A 26,160-nucleotide genomic window follows, 5' to 3' on the forward strand; every position below is an offset into this window, starting at 1 on the left:
AATGCTGAATTGCTATCACACATAATTGACCTATTATAAATTTTGTTTAGCTGTGCTAATAAATTATTCAGGAAATATTAAATATAAATCAATTTGAGATTATTTGAAGAAACGGATTCCAATTTCAGATAAAATGTAAGGGAAATTTTGACATTAGCATGTCTGCGTTTCTATAGTACATTGCATACTTGTAAAAGCACTATAAAAAAAGCATGCAAATACAACATACAATTTGTTCATAATTTGCGATTTTGATTTTGTTCTTAGTCTAATTCTCAAATGATATCCATTTATTCATCCAACCCAGCAAGCTCTTAAAGGTGCAGTATGTAATATTGACAGTTCACTGTTGAAATGGGTACTGCACTCCAAATTCAAAATATTGGAAAGAGTTGTTTCCCCCTCCTCCTCAGACTTGACGCTTGCCAGATTGAGGACATGCAACAGGAACAAGCACGAGTGACAATGGAAGGTGACAAGCCTTACACTGTAAGTTGATGAGTTGATTTATCTGAGTTTCGATATGCCTTTGGTCATAGAGCTTTTTAGGTCAGGTTAGAAATCTGCGATCTCTGAACCAGTTAATTTGTTGGCTTCCATGGCTTCAGTACGCTGTGTTTTCCGCCAACCTGCAATCCGGGGTGTCAAAATACTATTGGGTAAACTGGCAGTGGGGAGGATCATACAGACCAAAACAAAAACAGACATTCCACCATGGAACGCACATTTCAAAGTAGAATAACTGGCTGTAGTATTGTTTTTCAGAGAAACAAGTATTTGAACTAGCATGTTTCGTAAATCTCTGCAAACATATGATGGTATTTTTATGCTTTAGTACAATAAAAAAAATTACATACAGCACCTTTAAATAAAAAGCAACAGTAAAACAGTTATATAGTTTAGTTCAAATCATATTACAAACTACAATCTCTTCTTATAGGCCTTATAGTGTGACTTAATGTCAAAGTTATTGACCTTATGATGTAAAAAATATCTCTCGAGCAACAAAGGCTGCAATTTCTTCACTCTTTAGTACAAACTGCCTGTGTTAGTAAAGCAAAGAATCCGATCAATAGGTAATCAGAGAGCAACACAGCACTCCTTCCTCAATAATAGTTGCACCATTTGCTCTATAACCACAAGACCTCAGTTCCCACTGAGAGCAAAACTACTTGTTTCTGAGATAAATAACACTCCTTCAGGCTGGCTGCAGATCAGACAAGAAAATGGGTTTGAACAGTTCTAGCACAGAGACTAAGCTAATTCAAGGTCAAGTCCATTATGTCTGCCTGCAAGCTGGCATAGTGCGACTGTGTTTGATTAAAGGTTAGGTGAGGCAGGACGCAGGGCTGGCCTCCTTTCAAGTGTATTTGATGAGAGTGAAAGTTGGACCATATTCAGGAATGTAAAACATCCTGTCTGAACTTCTCAATGTGTTCAACAATTTTGTGAAGTTCTGCTGGCCTCAGAATGGCTAATTTATTTATAAGGTTCGATTGATTAGATCACATGAAGACGTATAGTGTCTGACTTGGCCAAAAACTTAATGGCTATATTCTAAACTCTAACTTAAAGCTCCTTTTCATCTTTGAGTTGGGATCAATAGGATCTTTTTTGCCTGTTTTATCATTCACTAAGTGAGAGAAAATTAAGGGACCATTCACACAAAATGCACTCTCATGTGTACGCAATGGGTAGAAACAGTACAAAAAGAGCAGGGCAAAATAATAAATAAATAAAAATGAGACGAAAATGTTAGGGAGGGCCGATTTGGGAAGAGATCCAGTCAGAACTGATGTCTTGCGTGGTGAATGCGCATATTTGAATTGTAACGTGCTGATCTACTTGGGGGGACATAAATTGGTGTACACTTGTTGCATCTCATAAAGCGTTCAAAAATGTAAACATCTGGGAGAAAGAGAAGAGCAGACATATGGATAAATCTGAAAAAGCATGAAAAAAGACAAAAATAGAACTCTATTCGGTTCTATTTTCTGTGGGCACACACCCGAAGCGTGCAGCCGTGCACACAGAAAGCTGTCGCTCAGATGTCAGCGTACGAGTACTGAATTGAGCTCTCTTTCGCATCTTTTCACACCTGAACGGACAAATACACACAAAATTATGTCAAAATGTCCATTTTGGAGAGTATTCATGTAAACACAGTCAGTTATGTCTTAAGAAAACGTAAACAGTTGTGAGAATATTGGATGTGCAGCATCAGTTTATTGGATCCCAGCATTCGGTCTTAAAGTGACAGCAGTGCTGCAGTCTGTGCCCTCAATATTAATCAAACAACAAAAGACAGAGAAAATCACTCACTGCTCTTTAATAGCTGTAATAAGGATTAATTATATTTAACTTATAAAAAATATGTTTGCTTGAAAGAATAATGTTGTATGCAAGTTGTTATAAAGAAGGCATATGAAAAGAAGACCGTATATTCTTCTTTAGGAGAAGTGGTTTTAATTAATTTTCAAGATAATATTTTTCATATGTCACAGCAGTTAAATCTCTGTCTGTATTGCATGTTCAACTTTCAATATCATTCATATTAACAATAGATGTTTTCTCCAAGAATATATAATGGGTTTCGAAATTTTAGAGAAATTCTTAATTAATGCATTACAATTGAACTAAACCCATTAGATTTTAGTCGACTAAAATCTTATGATATTTAGTTGACTAAAACTAGACTAAAACTAAAACAATTCAGATGACTAAAATATGACTAAAACTAAATGGAATTTTAGTCAAAAGACTATGATGAAAGCTAAATTTGCTGTCAAAATTAACACTACATTCATGCTCATAGAACAAAGTTTAATATTTTGTGTTAGAGGTTTGTTCAGATCTCTATGTGCACTACCAAAGGTTTGGGGTCTGTAAGATTTTTTTTTAAATATTTTTTTTAGGTCTCTTAGGTCTCTTCTTAGGTCACCAAGGCTGCATTTATTTGATCAAAATACATTAAAACAGTTATTACAATTTAAAACAGCTGTTTTCTATTTTTAAATATTTTATACTATTGTTGTACAGGATGTTACAGACAGGATGTTTTACATTCCTGAATATGGTCCAACTTTCACTCTCATTATTTAACATGAAATGTAATTTATTCTTGTGATGGCAAAGCTGAATTTTCAGCAGCCTTTACTCCAGTCTTCAGTGTCACATGATCCTTCAGAAATCATCCTAATATGCTGATTTGGTGCTCAAGAAACATTTCTTATTGTTGATGTTGAAAACACTTGTGCTGATTAATCTTTTGAATGGTAGTATATGACCGACAGCAACTTACTCAGGTCTCTAGGCAGGTCCAGGCACAGTCGAGGGAAAATACCCTCTCCTCTTACAGTAATGACTTCAGTCTCATAAAAGGCCACTTGCAACTGAAAGGTCTTGTGAAAGACTTCTGGGATCCCTGGAAGGTAGTATACACTGAGCCTGATTTCTGCATACGGCTCTAGGTGACCCTTCAGAAGAAACACAACCATGACACATGATGTACTTGGGCCACAAATTTATTAGGAAGAAAGGTAATCGGTGTTTTAAAACATGAAGAACATCTCACCTGGCTGGGGATGATGAGAGGCTGACCAGGTAACAGTTGCTCCAGAAAGAGTCCTGGTTCTCCAGTTAGAGAAGAGAAATCAAATCCAACTTTTCCTGTGTTCTTCAGAATGAGCTCTGCTTCGGCCACATGGTCAAACAACTGTAAAACAGAACAAAATCTTCAATTTATACAGATTTCTGCTGAATTAATCCTAATGCTATTATGGTGAAAGTGTGTAGTTACCTGTAAACCAAAGTCAATGTCATTTGTGTCCATTGTATACGAAACAAAAGAAGCCTGACCCTTGAGTGTGATCTCATAGGTGGGCCCTCCTTCCACCTCACACAATGCCAACACATGAGTGCTAATGTCTGCGTGACCAAGAAATGAGAAGGTCACCAGCTTGGTGTCACCAGGCTGTAGTTCCCCATACAGTGAGGAGATATCAAACACCTACGAAATAGATGAGAATGAAAAAGAGGAGCTTCAAAATGTATAATACTTCAGACTTTTAGAGAATATGTCAACATAAAGGGATGAATGCAAGGTTATACGGACCTCTTTCACACTCACACTTGGATGCTCATTGGCTGTGAGATTGATGGGACTGCTTCCCAGCTCTGTGCTCACTGGCCATGTTGAGCAGGTCCTATTCTGCTCTTGTCCATAGAAACTACCATGATGCAATTCATTCTCTTCCAATTGAGGCATGATTACATCAGTCTCCCTGCAAAAATATAAACAATGACACATTATTAGGGGTTTTCACCAATCATCAGATCTCCATCTCTCTTACTTCACGTTCTTGTTCCGCCTTAAGGGTCAGACGGAAACTAAATTGAGTCTGTCAGGACGGCCATTAATTACAGAAAGCATTAAATAATTGAACGGGTGTAATTTATCAGAAGAAAAGTTTACACAGAAAATCTCAGGCTCTGAAGAAAGGGAAAAGAATAGACTAAGAGCCACACTCACTTAGAAGAAGTGTTGATGGAATCAATGCGTCATAATATTTTGCTTTCAGCAAAAAAGCAAATCAAAAATCTTGTAAAAACTATTCAGATTGAAGGTTGTTTTGAAGCTGAGCAGGCTGTAACAGTGGGTGTCATTATAAATAGAGTCAGCAGGGGGCAGTGTTAATCAAAAAATGGAACATCTTTTTTTCTTTCTTTTTTTTTGATAAACCAGGAGGCGATTACTTAGTACAGATAATGAATAAGCTCCACAGGACCTCTGGAAATTAAAAACACCAGCCATATCTAGGAAAAAAAAAATCCTCTAAAATCCATCTGAAAATGTACAACTTTTGTGCTCGAATGGTATTTGTTTTAATATGTGTGCATGTTCACCAACATCTCTAGAACCAGGTTGAGAGCATGGAACAAATGACAGTGCTGAGAGCGTTTCAGATACTAACGCAGTGAAGGGAAGTCTGGTGCAGGTGTTCTCAAAGGCTGAAGTCTCTCAAGAGACATGTGCTGCCAGAAACCCTCGCTACGCTACACAAACGCACAGATAGCGCCTCACTTTAACCTGTCCTCCTCTATATGAGTGCGTACGTGATGGGTGCTCATGAGTAATCTAACGATTCTGTAGGAGGCTACGCTTCGTCCTCTCATTATCAACTTGGAGAACCAGTGAGGAGGTGAGGTAATACTCAAAGGTCTGCTAACATGATGAGATTCGGGTAAACATCCCACTTTATATGTATCCTCATAATTCCTGCTTATTATCAGAGAGGCTTCAGGGAGTTGTCAGCCTCTAGTCTAACACAAAAGCTGTTCTCAGACCTGTTTGGGTCCTTCTTCCCGTCAGCTTCTCTCTGCTCTAACAGCTCCCACTGCGCCTCCCTGCTCTCCTTTCTTTTCCCCCCAGCGTCTCCTTCATTCCCCCGGCTCGTCTCGTTAAAAAACCTACCAGAAAAGAAGAAAAAAGTAATCAGTCTTATATCAGCTGCAGACACCACAAGAAACTGTCCATCAGCAACAAATCCGCCATGTGCCAGGAGCCCAAATGGATCAACGAAGTGGTGCAATAATAGCGGCTTCGCTTTTGGTTTAATTACTGATAGGCTTTTAATTAGCAGGCTGGACAATGCATGCTGAAACCCCTGCGATAATGATAGGAAAGGTCATAGTCTTATTGGATCATGCACGAGGTGTGAAGCGAATAGCAGTGTGGAAAGTGATTAATCTTCACTGGCTTGCACTGTAGCCCCACGGAGGCTATATCGATTGATCAGACGCAGGACATGGCAGCCACTAAAACAACAATTTTAAACTATTAAAACTCAACCCAAAGCTATTGGCAGCTGAGATTTAAAATGAAGCTTTGTGCAAACAATTTTAATTTTCTAACTAGGAAACAATAAGCGTGCGTGTAAAGCTGGGAGCGTGTTAAAGGGATAGTTCACCCAAAAATGAAAATTATCCCATTTACTCACCCTCAAGCCATCCTAGGTGTATATGACTATCTTCTTTTAGACAAACACAATCGGAGATATATTTAAAAATATCCTTGCTCTTCCAAGTTTTATAATGGTAGTGAAGGGGGGGCCAGATTTTGAAGCCCAAAACAATTCATCCATCCATCATAAAAATAATCCACACGGCTCCAGGGGGTTAATAAAGACCTTTTGAAGTGAAGTGATGTGTTTTTGTAAGAAAAATATCCATATTTAAAACTTTATAAATTCAAATAACTAGCTTCCGGAAGACAACCTTGCATACTGCGCAAGTCGGCTTGCGGCAAATGAGTAACCCCTGACGCGATGTAGTGTAAGCTTAGATGCCTGTCACGGTTCAAAAAAATAGGACTGGAAAGCAAACTCAAGCTCCTCTTCTTTTATATCAAAATCCTCTGACATTTCTCTTTAAAAATTCTCGTTTTAGACTTCTAATTCGTGACTGGTGTTTTGTTTTGCTCTATCCTCTGCGCTTCCGCGTTCATCATTGCATCAGGGTCAGAGTTCACTCTTTCACCATAAATCGATGTGTAATGCTGTCTGCCGGAAGCTAGTTATTATAGTTAATATGGATATTTTTCTTACAAAAACCCATCACTTTGCTTCAAAAGGCATTTATTAACCCCCTGGAGTCATATGGATTATTTTTTATGATGGATGGATGCATATTTTTTGGTTTCAAAATGTTCATGCTTACTTTTCTTAAAAATCATATATTTCCATACAAATCACAACGTACAAATTCATTTGAAATCATCACCTCGTAAAATAGTACATCAGGTTGGCTAGTCAGAATGTAAAGGTGATGATACACTGGGCAACTTTTTGAGCAATGTTGCCGGGTAATGTTGCCGAGCGATGATGCTTGGGCACTTTCCCATTGAGAATGGCAAACAAATTTCGATCTAAAGTATTTAGCTAGAAATTTGTTGCCCATTCTCAATGGGAAAGTGCCCAAGCATCATCACTCGGCAACATTGCTCAAAAAGTTGCCCCGTGTATCATCACCTTAAGTCTCTTTGCAACAACACACTAAAACACTGATGAGGTGGAACACTGTAGTCACATGGACTATTTTAACGATGTCTTTACTACTTTTCTGGGCCTTGAAAGTGGTAATTATGTTTGTAATTATGTCTGTCGGAGGCTAGATAGCTCATGGATTTCATAAAAAATATCTTAATTTGTGTTCCAAAAATGAACGGTCTTACGGGTTTGAAGCGACATGAGGGTGAGTAATTAATGACTGAATTTTCATTTTTGGGTGAACTAACCCTTTAAATGTTGATAAATGTTTAAATTAAATATATAAAATGGTTTTGCACTTTTTTAAATAAAAAAATAAAATTAAATAGTATTTTACTCAGAGTAAAATGGACTAAAATTGCATCTAAATTTATTGAATTTGACTAAATGTAAATTATATCTTCGTTAAAAGACAAAAACTATGTCTAGAACAACTAACAAATAAATATTAATTAAATTTCATACATTTTAATTTTAAATTAAACACTGGTTGTAATCTAAACACTAACTCAGTTTCTATAATGGCTCCACTACAGGGCACTGAATGCTCTATTTTAGAACACAGAGATCAAATGTTGGACAGTTATTCCAAGTTGCTCCATTTGAACACCGCAGAGACAGTAAATGATGATGACCCATTATTTAATCACATGCTTCTCCACTACTCACTACCATCAGCGAAGTGTGAGCTGCTATCAGCTGCATCAATCTGTCATACATCATCACCCGTTTATTCAGTTATAGTAAGTTATTGCATTTCCTCACAGGGCTTGGAAGGCTTGACTGGACATCTGTCCGTCTTTACCATCTGAGTGCAGAATTAAAGCATTGATTGCTTAATCTTTAGGGGCTTTTCATTTAATTCCCTCCAATTTATTTATTTATTTTTTGTTGTTGTTGTTTGTTAACAGAAAATCAATGCTCCTTGAACATTTCTCTCAAGAAGTCGCTTATGCAGCCTTTGAATTGCTAAATATCGGTCCATACGTTCTTTACCTGTTTCTGCAGTGGGCTACATTAAAAATGCACTGGCTTGGAATTAAAGCACAGCACAGCCAAATTCATTCTTCAGATAGGTGTCCCTGTGCTCCTAACCATTTTAGATTATGCCACACATCACATTGTATGGACAAAAACAATTCTTCAAACATTCTTCAAAATATCATCTTTTGTGGTTCATGAGGGTGAGTAAAAAATGCCAGATATTTAAATTTTGGGTAAACTATCCCTTTAGGTTAACATTTATAATTTGAACCTCAAATCAATGTATTGTTCCTACCCAATATGGCATTGCTGTCGGTCTACCAGGAAGGCCCAACGGTAGGAAACACAGAGTGGGCTGCAGTTGGTCATGGTGAGCTTGCGGCGGGATTTTGTGTTGTTGAGAATGCAGCCAAAGTCCAATGTGGTGCTGGAGAATTTGAGATTAGGGAAGTGAACCTCACCCCTTAGCACTACCCGGTCCTGCTGAGGGTGGCCATGGTAGCAGAACTCCAGCACGTCCTCAACCACACGGGTGAGGCGATCGTGCTGATACATGGGGTTGAAACGCACCCACAACTCTTTCTGAGCTCCGACCGCCAGCACCAGTCTCTACAGAAGGAGAAGAACTATTAGACTCAGTCTGAAAGACCAAAACTTCAGATGCACGGGACAAAGTAATGGAAAGCATTAAAATCTTACCTGCACACTTGCATGCATAGATGTGCAACAATAGGATAAAATAAAAATAAATGGCATTTTAAGGTTTTTATTTTGCTTTTGGAAGCAATAATAATGACTCCCACTAAAATGCAGTTACACTGCCATTGCTGGTAAATAAACAGCAACTACTCTCAACCTGTTTACCTTTGAGGTTGTAAACAGTTCATCCCCATCATAATCACACAATCCAAAAGGCTCACGCAGGGTCAGTTCCATAGAGAGGTTCAAGGAGGACACACTCTTCAGAACCAGCCTTTGATACAGCGGAACCAGAGACACATCTGGAGCCTGTGAGTCAGATAAACTCTATAAAGTCATTTAAAAAAAAGAAAAAAAAAAAAGAAATTAATACTTTTACTCAGCAAGGACATATTAAATTGATCAAATATGACAGTAGAGCTATTTATAAAGTTACAATGGATTTCTATTTCAAATAAATTCTGTTCATCAAAGATTGTGCATAACAGTTTCCACAAAATATTAAGCTGCACAACTGTTTTCAACATTGATAATAAGAAATGTTTCTAGAGCACCAAATCAGCATATTAGAATGATTTCTGAAGGATCATGTGACACTGATGACCGGAGTAATGGCTGCTGAAAATTCAGCTTTGAATATTTACAGGAATATATTAAATTTTGAAAAATACTAAAGTACAAAAAAAGGTATTTTAAATTGTAACAACATTTAACAATATTACTGTTTTTACTGTATTTTTTAATCAACTAAATGCAGCCTTTGTGAGCAGAAGACATTTTTTTCGAAAGCAAAAGTCTTACAGACCACAAACTTTTAAACGGTATTGTGTGTGTGTGTGTGTGTGTGTATATATATATATATATATATATATACACACATACACACACACACACACACACACACAATCTACTGTGACCATACAAAGTACAATCTTGCATAGGGACTGAGACAGAAAATTTCTGAAACTACAGTAATATGTGGTGAGGATGTGATATTGAGTCCGGCTATTATGAATGCTATTAGACACAATATCATTTGCAAGCACAAATATCAGTTATTTGTGCATGTTACTGCCAATACTTAAAAGGCAAAATTCACTCTCTTATCTCAGTCTGAGTTTTCCCTCATCATCTACTTCCCTCTCATCTCTCTCCCTCTTTCTCTCTTTCTCCCCCCCCCCCATTCCCAACTCGCTCTCTTTAATTGCTTTATTCCTCCAAGCTCTACTAAGGGAGCATTCAGTAAATCTAGCAGCATGGGCTGTCAAAACACAGACGAATGGGACAGAGTCAGATAAAAAGAATGCCACAGAAATAAATTTGCATTTTTAGTTCTAAGATGCAGACTTGCAAGGTGCCTGAAAACAGCTGTCAGAAGATATAAGAAGCATATGAAAATATGTATAGCTGCAGCAAAAATGTGAGAGAACAGGAATCTGACAAGGGGGATGGTGTTGTGTGTGCAAATGTGTGTGTGTTGAAAGAGAGATAATAAAAGTGAAATAAGGCAGACAGAAAATCATTTTCATTATAATGATGGTTCCTCCTGAGCTCACTGTGCTTATTCTACAGCTTTTTGAAAAACAGAAAAGGACCTGAGATGCCAGGGCATCAATGCTGAGCTGTGAGCTGGGGTTCAAATGAATTTGCCGTCTCAGCTCACTTACAATCATTTTGCGAATGAGAAGTAAATTTGGACGGCTCATTTGAATGAGTAGGACATAACAACTGCATGGTCTTTACTGTCAATACTTGGGACGGCAATCTATTTTCAATTTCAATAGACCGTAACATTTGTCTATCCCTCAATCTTGTCTTTATGCAGTCAAGTGACTTCCAAATGGATCGAAATTGATTGATTGGATGAACAGACGATATATATCTTCTGTACCATTCATAAATTAGGCTTAATTCCTTTACAAGGAAGCAGATAATTGCCTCAATCTAACCACATACTGCTGACTATTTTTCAGCAGTACAGCAAGCATCTTTTGCTTCATAAAAAGTGAAAGGACATTTGATAATAGGTACATGTTCAGCCACTGAGCTGCAGTACAGATAATGGACCTGACATTTAACATACACACACAATACAATATTGACAATATGAGTAATTGAAGGGATAGTTCACCCAAAGAAATGATACTTCTATTATCACTTACTCACTCTCATGTCAGTCAGAACACAAAAGAAGATACTGTGATGAATTCTGTAAATGGTTTTGGTGACCATTGATTTCCACTGTATGAAAAAACTCAAGACATTTCTCAGGGTATCTTCTTTTGTGTTCCACAGAAAAAAAGAAAGTCACACAGGCCTGGAACAACATGAGGGTGAATAAATGATGACAGTATTTTCATTTTTGGGTGAAAAATGAAAATATTTCTTAATATTAAATATCACTTTACTATTAAGAAATAGGTTAATTTGGTCGTAGTTTTGCAAGGATTTAATACAAAAGTTTAAATCTTTACAACTACCCTGCATTAAACATGAAAAAGTGACTAAATAACACTAGACTTATGCATTTACATTCATATGCATAAGTGATGAGGCCTGCATTGCCAGCAAGAAAATTAACTTTCAAATGCCCAGAAAGCTACTAAAAACATATTTAAAACAGTTCTTGTGACTACAGTGGTTCAACCTTGATGTTATGAAGCAACGAGAATACTTTTTGTGCACCAAAAAAACAAAATAAAGACTTTATTCAACAATATCTAGTGATGGCCGATTTCAAAACACTGTTTCATGAAGCTTCGAAGCTTACGAATCTTTTGTTTCGAATCAGTGGTTCGGAGCGCGCATCAAACTGCCAAAGTCACGCCCCCCCAATGGTGAACCATTGAAATTTCGAAAAACTTATGACGTAACGAAGCCTCTTTACTGAAATCATGTGACTTTGGCAGTTTGATACACGCTCTGAACCACTGATTCGAAACAAAAGATTCGTAAAGCTTTGAAGCTTCATGAAGCAGTGTTTTGAAATCGCCAATCACTAGATATTGTTAAATAAAGTCATTATTTTGTTTTTTTGTATTTTGTTCCGAAGATGAACAAAGATCTTACGGGTGTAAGATCTTACGGGTGAACGACATGAAGGGTGAGTAATTAATGACCGAATTTTCATTGTTGGGTCAACTAACCCTTTAAAAACATACATTTAACATTAGGCTTAAATTTTGATGTTAAATCCACTATTGTTCCATATAGAATCGTTCTAGTCTATACACTATTTAATGCAATTACATCAGAAGTAACTGTAATTAAATTACAGAAAAATTAAGAGTAATCCCTTACTTTACTTTTTCAAGGGAAAAGTAATTAAATTACAGTAATTAATTACTTAGTAATGAGTTACACCCAACTCTATAATAGCCCTTGATGGTAGAGAGAGATTTTTGCGAACCTTTTCCACATAGAAGTTGATTTGTTGGGAGGAAATGTCTACTGCTGGGGAGACAAATTGGCATGTGACATCTGTAGTAATGATGCACTCTCTCACATACTGACGCCCGACAACAGCATAGCATACCAGTTTTTCCGTAACCACCTGCAATTCATAGACACACACATTTAAAAAACATTTATATATATATATATATATATATATATATATATACACACATATATATACACATAAAAGAGATCCTTTTCATATTCTCAATTTATGAATGGAAGTGAATCATCTTTGATAGTTTAATTTTTAGAAACCCTGCTCAGCCTTGTCAGAAATGCACTAAAACAGAGCCCTTCTCTATGATGCCTAAGAGCCGGCACACCGACTGATGGCTATGCAATGCAGCAGCCCGGCGTGGGATGCAGCAGGTCAGGCCTATATTCACTTCTCACCTTCTCTCATCTCTAATTTACCATTAAATCAATAAGGACTCAAGGAGGCATGCATCTCTGTAATGCTCTAGAGAGGAAGTCAATGCACAGCTCTGTGCGGCTCCACTAAAAGAGGATTAAGTGTGGCTTTCGGGACCTTCATCACCGTAGTATTCAAACTTTAGCCGGTTGTGTCGGAACCGCTGTTGGCTAACATACTTGAAAGTGTTGAAAAGGAAGTTGTCTAGTCATCAATTAGAGACGATTAATAGCTGATGCACATGAGAAAAAGTTTTGATATAGGTACCTTGGGGACGTCAGAGGAGCCCTCTAGCAGCATGTCAGCTGAGTGGCCAGGAGGAAGTGATAAACGTGCAGGGGATAAGCTGAAGACAGGGCCCTCTTGATCTGAAGTTTGTAAACTCTTTCTTTTTTTGTTCCTAGACTTGTTAGGTGACAGAATGTCTCTTTTGTTAAACTGTGGAAACCCCTCTGTGGTCCATAATAGTTGGTGAGTGCGACGTCCTCGATTAGTAATTTTGAAGACATACTGACATGGGCCGGAACTAGAAGACCATAACATTTAATAATTTAACTGAAAATGAAGTTTTTTGAATAGCGGACTCATGTTATTGTAAATGGCAAAACTCAAGGACAGAAATCTGCATGTGGTTGGTTGATTTACCTGAAGTGGGTTCCCAAATCCAGGCTAGGAGCAAAAGGGCGGTCAGTGACTATGGTGGTGCCCTTTCCTTTGGCCAACACAGGAATGTTAAAATATTGGCTGTCCTGGATTTCCAGCAACAGTTCATCCTGGAAGGGTACGGTGTCATTCAGATGGGCTATCAACTTCAATTCCAGACTCTCCTTTGGAGGAATTTCCCCTTCATTGGGATCCACACGCCAGTGAGACCTGTTCTTCACCTATCAACATACACGTTACAGCACAAAATCACTCATTTCACTGTGTAGTTTTAAACATATGACAGCAAAAAAGGAAAATAAACATTGAAACATTCTAATAATTCCATACATATAAAGTTTAAACGACATATTAATAACAATGTTCTCACTCATTTAAAAAATACACTACCATTCAAAAGTTTGGGGTTAGTAATATTTTCAATGTTTTTCAAAGATGTCTTGCATCAAAGCTGCACTTATTTGTTCAAAAATACAGTAAAAACAGTAATATTGTGAAATATTATTACAATTTAAACTAACTGCTATCTATTTGAATATAATGGCAAAGCTGAATTTTCAGCATCATTACTCCAGTCCTCAGTGTCACATGATTCTTTCTGGAAACATTCTAATATGCCGATTTGCTGCTCAAGAAACATTTCTTATTATTACCAGTGTTGAAAAGTTGTGCTGCTTAATATTTTTGTGGAAACTGGCATTTTTTTCAGAATTCTTCGAAGTTCAAAAGAACAGCATTTATTTGAAATATTTTTTTTTGTACAATGTAAAAGTAAACACTGCCACTTTTGATCAATTTAATATATCCTTGATAAATAAAAAGTATTACTTTTTATTTCTTTTAAATCTTACCCCAAATTTTTGAACAGTAGTGTCTATAATAATTTTTTTACAACTTTGGTCTTACTGAGCAATTTTGAGTCTGTACTCTTCTATCAGTTACAATTGTGACCAAGAATAGCCACTTAATTTCACTAAAATTTTAAAGTGAAAAGTTTAAAAGTTTGTTTCACTGGCCAATCCAATGAGTAAAATACAAACACTCACCTAACTAGGAATACTTTGGGATCAAATGGGTTAATATACAGTAGTTACACACTAAAGCATCCATCAGCTAACTTCATACAATATGCAGTATAGTCCAATACAAGTCACATGGGAAAAAAACCACAAGCACAATACAATGGTAAACTCCCTTATGTTGTGTGGACTGATTCTTCTGTGTCTTATGTAATGTCCAGGGGAAATGATCCCACAGTGGGTGAGTTTTCTAATGGGTAATGAGAAATATTAATGATCATTCCCTCCCGGTTGGCTCCAACACAAGTAGCTGCCACTCAAAAGCTAACCACTCAGCAAAATCTTATCTCAGTCTTGTAATTGAACAGGGTTTTAAATGAGCAGCCATGTAGCGATAACGTGAGCGTAAGTGTGTCTATATGCCTTGTGCTGCCAGCAAGATTCTCTTTATCTGAAGAGAGTAGGAAAGACTGGCGATAGTATAAAGGAATTGGAAACATGTATCAGTTTTATAATGAGTACTGAATGGCTAATAGAAGGATGCTGTTTGTGCTTTAAATGACCCAAGAGTCTTACATCTGGCCAACACTTCCACTGCATCTGCAATCAAATAGCATGCAAAAAAAAAAAAAAAAAAAAAATGGCAAAAGAGTAGTCCAAATACACAGTATTCGAAAAACAGTAGGCAGAAAGTACCCATATGACCTACTACTTCCGCCGAGATTTTGGAGAGTGCATTCGATGGGCACTTAACTAACCCACAAGGTCACAGGAGAGGATTTATGAATGGTAGTGAAGCGACTCAACTGTAGGTCACGTTCATACTACATAGAACATATTCATACTACATAGAACTTACTTTTTTTAAGTTTAGTCATAAAGTAAATTCAAATTCCAGAGTAGTACCTACTCAGACAGTATGCGATTTCGGATGCACCGCTGCTCATACAATGGGGTATTGGCATGGAGGATATGCATAAGAAGTTTTTTCCTCTTTCAAACCCCATATGTTAAGCGCCTCCTCTCTGTCCTACTTTTTCTCCCTACTTTCATTATTTCCTTTCATTTTCTCATAACAAGAAATAAACCAATGTGAAAAAGGTGCAAGCTTGCCTTTGCATGCAAAAGTGCAACCCACCAGCTGCTTAATTTGTACCAGTGCTTTCCATAACTGTTGGCGGAGGATTCAAATCAATTTTAATAATGCGGCTAAATGATTGATGTCCTGCACATTAACTTTTAATTGGGATTTTCTGACTGAATAAGGAGAATGGGTGTTGGTGTGTTAAGGGACTCTGATTAATAGCGTTTTATTTATCTTAAGAGTGAGGCTCAACCTGATGGCTGAGTATAGCTTTTAGCACATTCATCATCATTTCCATTATGCTCTCCTACAGTCTTCATAGGGAAAAACTAAGTGAGCAGACTGTAGAGAGGAAATTGAAGGTAAAGAATTTCCCATTTCAGTGTGCACAATCTAAGACATTAAGATCATCAGAATGTACATTATCCCACTTGGTTACATGGCTGCAATTTAGTCGCCATTCCACAAAAAAATATTTGACCGCATTGACACAACCGCATTGTCACGCATTGGAAAACTGTCCAATCAGAATGAAGTAATCCAGAAAATCATGCAAACACCTCACATAGATGAATTGGCAGCAAACTTTTTCATAACCAACTCCACAAACTGATATGGACTCTGAGTTATGCAGGACCTGTGTGGCAAAGTGTGTTTGTGAGGCAGACGGTGTGTTAGAGGCCAATCAGGAGGAGTCACACTCATATCTCATATTCACACAACTGTGAGCCATAGCAGAGCCACATGAATAATTCTGGAGAAATATACTGAATACGATCATCAGGGGTAGTAAAGGGTTTTGCAAACACTTTATATAAGGATCCCTTTGAAATATATCGTAATGTAGGCTATACTGTGATTTCCTAAGAAACATTATGATATTCATAACATATTGTTGCATAACCATGAACAAACTGAATATATTTAGTGCTGTCAAACGATTAATATATGTGTGTGTACTGTGTATATTTATTATGTATATATAAATACACACACATACATGTATATTTTTAAGAAATATTTACACATATACACCAATATAATTTCTATTATATATAAATATAAATATTTTATATATAAATATAATATATTTTTGTTAAATATATACATGCATGTGTGTGTGTTTATACAGTATATACATAATAAATAGTACAAACAAATATTATGTAAACACAAACTTTTATTTTGGATGTGATTAATCGCGATTAATCGTTTGACAGCACTAATTTTTTTTAAACTTTTTGAAAGAAGGCTCACCAAGGGTGCATTTAACTTTTTAATATATTTTAAAATTTAATTTATTCCGGTGAATTTTTACAAGACATTACTCTAGTCTTCAGGGTTACATGATCATTTAGAATGTAATAGTATTTGTTTAAATTTACAAAAAGTTTGCCAATGGCATGCTTCAACACAGTCATCACCAGCAGTAGGCTGCCCTTGGAGGAAAGAAACTACAAATTCAGTATTCAGCAAGGAGGAAACAGCTTTAAGCAGGTAGAGGGTAGAGAAAGGGCCCTATCATTTGAACTGCGCTGAACTAAAGGGGGTCAGCAGGGAGACATAGATCACTCCGTAAGTCTTTATTTGAAAGAGAAGTGGCAAAGCAAGTGGGAGAGAGACAGAGGAGGGGAAGAGAGATAGACGAGCCGGTCGATAGGGAGCTAGATCGAGGTTGGGGCAACTTCCCCTTGAGAGTAGAATCAAGTGAAGAACAAGCCAGCTGAAATTTCAATAATCAGATCAGACCTGCATTAGAAGGTTTAACACCATTGATTGCTTTAAACTTCATTGTGCTGTAGAGCTTTACGATGGAACCAAAAGTCAGTCTCAGGAGAGACATATCTTTCCGAAAAACTCACAATACTTGTTTATCAGAAACTACATGAACAGATGGACGCATAAAAGCGAAAGACTGCGTTTTGAGTATTTTCAATTCACTCCTGTCAGCATCTGCCTGGCACTCAGCCACGCTATCGAGCGCCTGTAATGAAATTCAGGATCGACTAAAGCTGGAAAATGTTTAGTAAAAACTCTGGGCTTATGAAAGTCCTCGGCCTTGGAGGAGAAGACCGGATCAGTTTACCAATGAGTGTCGACACAATCTAGGATGCCCTGAATATCTGAATGAGTTTGTCTGTAGTGTCCAAGTTTCTTGCTGTATGTGTGTGTGGTTGCATGCAATCCTTCCAGGGATTAATTAAACAAAGCCTAATGCCAAATTTATCAGTGCTGAGAATCAAGGAGCTTATTTAATATAAAAAGCGACCAAAACGAAAAATGGGAATTAGGAGAAATTAGGACTTATAAAAGGCATATGGGGGTATTACGCTAACTCTTATCTAATCTAATCTAAAAAAGCATTCACAAATTATGCAGAGAAGACCATGATTTGGACCCAGAGTAAGAAAACAGTAGAATGGGCATCAGGTGAGGAAACTGACATTATAAGGCCCTAGGGAAACAGTACTAAAGCTTTTCATCCCTTCTGTCGCATTAGAACCCACCATTTGAGCAAGGAATCTGGCTGGGATTGGGGAGTCGTTTGACAGCTGCAAAGTCCTTGTGACATCAGTCAGCACGGGAATGCAGCCAAAGTTCAGCTTGGCAGCAGTGACAGAGACAGAAGGTCCCTGGCCAACACAGGACAGGAGGAGCTCCTATGGAGAAAAGAATTACAAATAACATTTTTAGCAAAAAAAGTATTAAAATTACATTTTTGTGATGTTCCACTGGAAGAACGTCAACAGGACACTGCAACAGAAACCGTTATAACAGATCTATTAAAAGTGAACATAAACTCTGACAAAGAGAAAAAGCAGTGTACGCATGAAATGATCCATTTTAATCATTTTAATGTAAGCAGCAGGCTGATGATTGATGATAGCACTAGTAAAGAAAGAGGGAGGATGTTTTGTGCAGCATTTCATGTAATAGCTGAAGAGAGGAACCGTCTCTCATGTGAAAATGCGTTAAGGCTTCTAATCCAACAGCCTTCCACCTTTCCTGAAACCACCGTTTGTTCTATACTGTGTATTCTTTAGCATTTTGTTATTGTAATATACACATGTGCTGGTATTAAGCAAAATCAGTTCATTCTGAGATATCATTATGATTTTTTAATGCTTTCTGCACATCATAACAGTGTCAGTAATGGCTGCTCTATTTCGAATTGTAATAATACTTCATAATATTACTGTTTTTACTGTATTTTTGATGACATAAATACAGTCTTGGATAAGAGACTTCTTTCAAAGTCATTAAAAATCTTACCGACCCCAAACTTTTGAGTGCTAGTGTTAAATAAACACTAATGCCACAACATGCACTTGCATGTCATACGTGCATATACTCACCAAAGGTGGGTCTTGACGTCCAAATATAGCAATGTGAGCTGTTTCCTGTAGGCTGCCCACTGTCTTGGCCTGAAGAACTAATGGAATCTGTTCTGTGCTGTATGGCTGGATGATTCCTCGTGCATGAGGACTGGAATAAAGAAGAGAAGGGTCTTCCTCATAAGGCTGCAAACAGAAACATGTGGTCAACGCTTGAATATCAAAACACATATCTCTAATGTCTGATCTAGAACATTGGAAAGTGCTGCAAAAGAAAACACAATGACTTGATTGGGAGGAATCACCTGAGGCAGAAATCCATAGCACGCAGGGAGGTCAGTATCATTAATGAGCTCAACTGATTGCTCATAGGAATGACCCAGGAAACAGTGCTGGAACTGAAGAACTGGGTTCTTGAGGACCACATCCGGCACAACACATCTACCGGGATATTCAGAGATAATTTTTGTGCATGGAAAACAGCAAGACTATTTTATTTTCCACATGAAAGTGTATTACCTAGCTTTGATTGGGAGAGCTAAAACCTCCTCTCCAACACTTTGAACATCCAGCACTAAAGACAGATTGTAGTCTTGCACCGTGTTGGAGCAAAAGGTTAACTGAAAAACAAACACACATACACTACAGTTCAATACCATTTGGAGTCTGTAACATTTTTTTATGTTTTTGAAAGAAGTCTCTTATGCTCACCAAGTCTGCATTTATTTGATCAAAATACAGTAAAAACATTGTGAAATATTGCAATTTATTACATTTTTATGTAACATTGTAAATGTCTTTACTGTCTTTTGATCAATAACTATTTCCATCACCCTGTTTTTATGCACATTTTGAAGTATCGCATCAGAAACGAGTGATGGAAATGCCCAATTTCGGAAAAAAAAAATCCTTAATTCGCAAAAAGTTTTTACCCTCACTTGAGGTGGCTTTTGACTTGTGCAAAAAAGAGTTAATGGGAATAATGGAAGATGGAAACGCATTTGCCAGATAAATTCTGACGTAGCAAACATTAGACCCCCGTGACTAATCAGCTGTTTCCGCTGATGGTGTTTTATTCTGTTATGATGCATTAATTCTGGATGTACTGGAACTCGTTGTATATGTGTGTGTGCAATGTATTTTCCCTTTGGGGCTTGCCATAGATAGGCAAGGGTTATGCGCACTTTTGTACTGGAGTGTCGCAGGTTTTTCGGGTTGTCCTCTCACATGTGTGTGACCCTTAATAAATTGGAGAATAGTTCAGACGGCTCTCGTTTATTGTTTTCTTATTCATAAGTGTTTAGGCGAACCCTTCACGAACGCTCGGTCACAGTGTTTTAATTACTGTTAGTTACTAGGTTACCAGTACCTCCATCATCCGCATGAACAACTTGATGGAAACGCACCTAATGCGCCTTTGTTTTTTTGCAAACTTTGAAAAGGTTCGCTTCATGTTTGGATGGATACCCAGCTAATGTAATGCATCCTTGCATCCTATATCATTGTTTAAATCACTATTAACACAGCTTTGAACAGATTTAACAGCTGCTTGTCTAAATATAGCGCTCATGCTATTCCAAACTGTTCATATTGCAGTATTCTTCTCATTGAAGTCCTTTAAGTGCTCTGAAATCGCACATATGGGATCACAGACAACTGTCAGCGTGAAATGTAACCGCCTGAGAAGAACGGCAAAGTACTCTCCAGGTGCTTTTCTTTTATTATGCTAACATGTCTGGGAGGCTGCCGGCCAGCTGTGTGATGCATCTGGGAATATTGTCCCATTCCACTAATACGACTAACCACAAGCCCCTAATATGTATTCTTGTGCTGAGGCCTCATTAGAGCACAGTGAGCCACACTCGTGTCACATAGTGGGAGAGGCACATTTGCACACTGACAGGAGACACCCACATCCACGGGAAGCACAAAGACAGGCGGACACATCCAACAGATTAGCCCTCCAAAGTGCTGACAGCTCCCATTGATGGGAAAAGACCAGCACATGACAGGTACGCAAGGTACCTGGCAACCAGTGAAAGGAGCATGGGCGAGATAATCACAGCCCTATAGAGAGAGAGAGAGGCAGGGGCTAGTGTTCTCATTTATCACCTTTTCCAATATATTCCACCTCCCATTTTTCTATTAATGGAATACAGCAGCCTGTTTTTTAAAAAGTCCAAGCTGTCTGAGGTTTAATAGGGATTAAAGGTCTGCTCTGAACGGACGTTTAAGGCTGCGCTTAGTTTTAAAGACCAAAGTTTCTCATCTCTTGGGAGAGTGTTGATGTTTGTGGCCCGGACAGGTCATAGGGAACATCTTGACAGGCAACTTCTGCTTTTGCATAGGGAAATTGATTCAAATCGCTTTGAGGTATTCAGTGAGATAATACGTTGATGGCAAACATACCTGGATATCTATTTCAGCCATAGCACGAACGGTGCCGGTGCTGGGTGATAAGATAAACTCTTTCGGTCTTCTTTCAGTTTTGTCTCCCAGTCCCCATTCATTTCTGTTTAGCTGAGCGACCTGGTCTGTGCTGGTACTGCTCGCCTGTCCCGTGCCATCTCCGGGGATCCGCAGTCCAAAGCTCATGGGCACCACTGAAGTGTTGCTAAGGCGACATGTCAGCATTTGCGGAAAACCTTGGGTCAGTGATAGAAGATTCCTGATTACACAACTAATATGCAAAACAAGCATTAAACACTGACATCGATCCTGATTGATGAAGTGGATAGTGCAAGTTCATTTACCAAAGGACACCTCCCCAAAGTTGAGCTCTGGGACACTGAAGTGGAATGTAGGCCCAATTAAACACCCCCTGCAAGAGATGAAGGGATGAGGAAACTTTCAAAAAACCTACTCAACAAGAATGAAGGCCAATGAAAATGCTACACTACAAGTAATTATACAAAACTAAAAGGCTGTTGAGGTGAAGTCCAGTGGAACGAGGAATGAATGGCATTGTTTTTAGATGACAAGGCAGAGTTGTAGTTTAGGAACGTCTACATTCAGCACTTTCAATAGTAATCCATCTTAATCAAAGGGGAAGTGGCTTGTGCTAGTTTGTTTGAAAGATTTCATCAGAGCTCTGCTTCACTCATTTAATTAAGGTTCAGCCTGTACAGATTTCACCATAAGCTAATGATTAAAACAACGGAGAGTGAAGGAGAAACATTGATGGTTTTTGCTAATGGTCATAAGAAGGGGTTGATTAAAGGGAAGAATGTACAATATGGGTCAATCTTTGCATCAGGCATCTTAACTGTTCTAAAAACAACTCTGGTTAAGCTTAAGCAATACTAGGGTTGCATCCAAATACTGTAGGCATACTTCCCTGCTATATAGTATATGATCAATTATACGTAAAGAGTAGTAAGTCCAGGATCTGCAAGGAGGAATGGCAGAGGATCCCCAAATCCAGGTGTGAAAAACTTGTTGCATCTTTCCCAAAAAGACTCATGGCTGTATTAGATCAAAAGGGTGCTTCTACTAAATACTGAGCAAAGGGTCTGAATACTTAGGACCATGTGATAATTCAGTTTTTCTTTTTTAATAAATCTGCAAAAATGTCAACAATTCTGTGTTTTTCTGTCAATATGGGGTGCTGTGTGTACATTAATGAGGGAAAAAAATGAACTTAAATGATTTTAGCAAATGGCTGCAATATAACAAAGAGTGAAAAATTTGAGGGGGTCTGAATACTTTCCGTACCCACTGTATATATTAAATTGTATACATGTAAAAAGGTTTTACTATGACCTTTTATTAGTATGTTGCCTACCAGGGTGTAATGTGTATGAATGGGACAGGCAATCTATCATACGTCACGGCTGGGTTAATGTTTTAAAACTGCCATTAGTACATAATGGTGGAAAGCAACGGGGACTGGCTGGAAACGTACTAGTGTTGTGGAAAATTAGCAATTCAAGACAATAGAGGTTCATTTACTGTAGCAGATACCAAGCAAGACATCTGACTTTTTCATATGTTTAGATAATATTTCATTTATGACAGGTGATAAATAGTGTCTAGCATGAGAGAAAACAAGTGTCTCTGATAAGAAAAAGATTAAAATGCCTAAAATTTCTTGTTTTAGACATCTAATTCGTGACCGATGTTTTGTTTTGCTCTATCCTCTGCACTTCCACTTCATCATCGTGTCATGTGTCGGGTAAGGGGTTACTCTTCCGCCACAAATCGATGCGTACAGTCGTCCGCCAGAAGCTAGTTATTATAGTTAATAAAGTTTTAAATATGGATATTTTTTCTTACAAAACCCATCGCTTTGCTTCAGAAGGCCTCCATTAACCCCCTGAAGCTGTATGGATTATTTTTATGATGGATGGATGCATTTTTTTGGGCTTCAAAATCGCACCCCCCATTCACTACCATTATAAAGCTTGGAAGAGCCATAATATTTTTAAATATATTTCCGATTGTTTTCATCTGAAAGAAGTCATACACCTAGGATGGCTTGAGGGTGAGTAAATCATGTGATCATTTTCATTTTTGGGTGAACTAACTAACCCTTTAAACAACATACATTAAAATATTTCTATCATACTATGTACAGCTAAACATAAAATATAATCCTCTTGTGAGCAATTTCATCTAGTTTTTAAATGCAATATGAAATGATTTTCCTTATGAACAGAAAAGGCATCGTATACAGAAATGACAGATGCAAAGTCAGATATATATGGTTATTATTTAATAAAGGGTTTATCTGTGAGGTTTACCTAAATGTGACAATGACAGGCTCAGGGTTTCCCACCACACTGAAGTGTAACTCTTCAGAGAAGACACCCAGTTTGTCAGAAGAGAAGTGGACCTCCAGTGTCTGGGAGGCTCCAGGTAGGATCATGCCTTCAGAGGGGTTGAAGGAAAAGCAAAGCCCCAGCACTGTATTGGGTTGCACTAGTTTATACGCACCCTTTATCAGTCCCTTGTTGCTCAGAAGCAGCTAAGAAGAGAAAACAGACAGAGAGAAGGAACACAAAAGAAAGAGGGTCTGTAGATTCCATGTTTATGCCTGCACAGACTGAACATCCAATTGTTTCATTCTTTCACCGGTGGGATCAGTTTACGCTGTTTAATCATACACTTGGATACTACCTCAAAAAGAGGCCCACAGGGACAAATCAGACTCAAACAAACAATCCAAAACTTTCAGGACAATTATATTATTGGGATCATGCAAAAGCTCAAATAACAAAAGGAATTGGAAAGCCACAGTGTTTGCATAATTCAACATGGAGTATATTCAAACTGAGCCAAACATTGGTCTATTTCAAGACTCTGTAATAATAAGGGGCTTTTATTATTCAATTAAAACTGCCGTTGAGTCAATGCTACACTTGGCAGATTGTGAGCAACATCCTGATTAAACTTGATGTGAGATCCTGCTTGCTATGGCTTCACAGTAAATCAATTCTTTGAAGGGTTCTTCTGTTACATCAATATTTTTCCCCCACCACGACTACATGCTTTAGTCTGTGTAACGATTTTGAGGAGGTAACGCTAAGTGGCTTTGTCTTTTAGACTGTGCTGAAGGTTAAGAAGGGTACAATAACACTTACAAACTGCAATCAGTTGCAGCACTTACTGACTCTAATATAAAACGTTTAATTAGTACAATTTTATGTCAGAATAGACCCATTTGCATCTTTATCATGTCATGCAGCTACTTAAAGGGTTAGTTCACCCAAAAATAAAATTTCTGTCATTAAGTACTTCATGTCGTTCCAAACCCGTAAGACCTTAATTTATCTTCGGAACAAAAATTAAGATATTTTTGATGAAATCTGAGAGGTTTTCTACAATTGTACCTTATAGCTTTGTTTGGAGCCAATGACAATGTTTCCCATGTCTAGAAAGTCAAAGCTGAACTGCAGTTTTGGGCCTACACCCTCTCCCTGCATGCAGAGTGGCAACCGAGTTTCACGACCTGTGTAAGTACAGAGCATTCAAATGAGAAACAAAAAAAAAGCAGAGGTTAGCATAATGAAACAGGCTGTTAAATTTCACTGGCTACAATATCAACAGTCTGACTTTCTAGGTCACTACTAATCCAAGCAACTAGAATATTGTTAGACCTTACTCAAACATGCAAAAAAATGCAAACCTGATCTCCAGGTCTGCAGATGGGACTAAGCGCCACATGCAAATATTCCAATGCTTTGTTAGAAAACAATGCAAGCGTGCATGAGCAGCATAGCTGTGACAGCCAAAAGTGATTTATTGTAACACAACATCTGTTATCAAGGTGTAAGTACCAGTGATTTCACAGTAAACAGTCTGCTGGTAGTTCCTGGCTTCCTGCGGTTTGAAGATGATGATCACCTCTGCAGTGCTGTTGGGCCAGATTTCTCCCTTCTGTAAACAAAACAGTCAAGTCAACAGTGAGAACATATAACAAATTGATTTTGATTGATTTAAACAGATGTTATTTGTTATATAAGTGTAATGCAAAGTCTGCATTACTCTCTTTCACATTTTTTAAATATTCTAGTGCTGTCAAATGATTAAAGAGTTAGTTCACCCAAAAATGAAAATTCAGTCATTAATTACTCACCCTCATGTTGTTCCACACCTGTAAGACCTTCGTTCATCTTCGGAACACAAATTAAGATATTTTTGATAAAATCCGATGGCTCAGTGAGGCCTGCATTGCCAGCAAGATAATTAACACTTTCAATGCCCAGAAAGGTACTAAAGACGTATTTAAAACAGTTCATGTGAGTAGTGATTCAACCTTAATATTATAAAGCCACAAGAATACTTTTTGTGCACCAAAAAAACAAAATAACGACTTTATTCAACAATATCTAGTGATGGGCGATTTCAAAACACCGCTTCATGAAGCTTCGAAGCTTTATGAATCTTTTGTTTCAAATCAGTGACTCAGAGCGTGTATTAAACTGCCAAAATCACGTGATTTCAGTAAACGAGGCTTCGTTACATCATAAGTGTTTCAAAATTTCAATAGTTCACGTCACTTTGGCAGTTTGATACGTGCTCCGAACCACTGATTCGAAACAAAAGAGTCGTAAAGCTTCAAAGCTTCACGAAGCAGTGTTTTGAAATCGACTTGCTGCCAATGCAGGCCTCACTGAGCCATCGGATTTTATTAAAAATATCTTAATTTGTGTTCCGAAGATGAACGAAGTGTTTACGGGTGTGGAACGACATGAGAGTGAGTAATAAATGACAGAATTTTCATTTTTGGGTGAAGTAACCCTTTAACTGCATCCAAAATAAAAGTTAATCGTTTGACAGCACTAATACAATTTAAACTTACTTCTGTTCTAATAAAGAATATTTTAAAATGTTATTTATTCCTGAATAATTAAAGCTGAAATTTCAGCAGCCATTACTTCAGTCTTCAGTGTCACATGATCCTTCGGAAATCATTCTAATATGCTTTTTATTATCAATGTCAAAAACGGATTCTTTG

General features: G+C 37.7%; 1 protein-coding gene across 1 annotated transcript in view; it reads right to left on the reverse strand.

Annotated features, from left to right (window-relative positions):
• hydin (HYDIN axonemal central pair apparatus protein) overlaps positions 1 to 26,160 on the reverse strand; it is a 74,533-nt gene that overhangs the window by 28,077 nt on the left and 20,296 nt on the right. Inside the window, exons 9-27 of the mRNA XM_051871125.1 lie at positions 24,980 to 25,079; positions 24,533 to 24,651; positions 23,444 to 23,667; positions 21,455 to 21,522; positions 21,111 to 21,346; positions 19,221 to 19,321; positions 19,007 to 19,142; positions 18,723 to 18,887; positions 17,874 to 18,026; positions 13,246 to 13,484; positions 12,868 to 13,126; positions 12,139 to 12,282; positions 8,895 to 9,056; positions 8,326 to 8,639; positions 5,347 to 5,469; positions 4,115 to 4,283; positions 3,800 to 4,009; positions 3,575 to 3,715; positions 3,302 to 3,476 (exon numbers count right to left, since the gene is read on the reverse strand). Coding sequence (XP_051727085.1) covers positions 3,302 to 3,476; positions 3,575 to 3,715; positions 3,800 to 4,009; positions 4,115 to 4,283; positions 5,347 to 5,469; positions 8,326 to 8,639; positions 8,895 to 9,056; positions 12,139 to 12,282; positions 12,868 to 13,126; positions 13,246 to 13,484; positions 17,874 to 18,026; positions 18,723 to 18,887; positions 19,007 to 19,142; positions 19,221 to 19,321; positions 21,111 to 21,346; positions 21,455 to 21,522; positions 23,444 to 23,667; positions 24,533 to 24,651; positions 24,980 to 25,079 — 3,238 coding nt within the window. The remainder of the gene's footprint in view (positions 1 to 3,301; positions 3,477 to 3,574; positions 3,716 to 3,799; positions 4,010 to 4,114; positions 4,284 to 5,346; positions 5,470 to 8,325; positions 8,640 to 8,894; positions 9,057 to 12,138; positions 12,283 to 12,867; positions 13,127 to 13,245; positions 13,485 to 17,873; positions 18,027 to 18,722; positions 18,888 to 19,006; positions 19,143 to 19,220; positions 19,322 to 21,110; positions 21,347 to 21,454; positions 21,523 to 23,443; positions 23,668 to 24,532; positions 24,652 to 24,979; positions 25,080 to 26,160) is intronic.

This window comes from Ctenopharyngodon idella, chromosome 18 (assembly GCF_019924925.1).
Source record: "Ctenopharyngodon idella isolate HZGC_01 chromosome 18, HZGC01, whole genome shotgun sequence".
Lineage (NCBI taxonomy): Eukaryota > Metazoa > Chordata > Actinopteri > Cypriniformes > Xenocyprididae > Ctenopharyngodon > Ctenopharyngodon idella.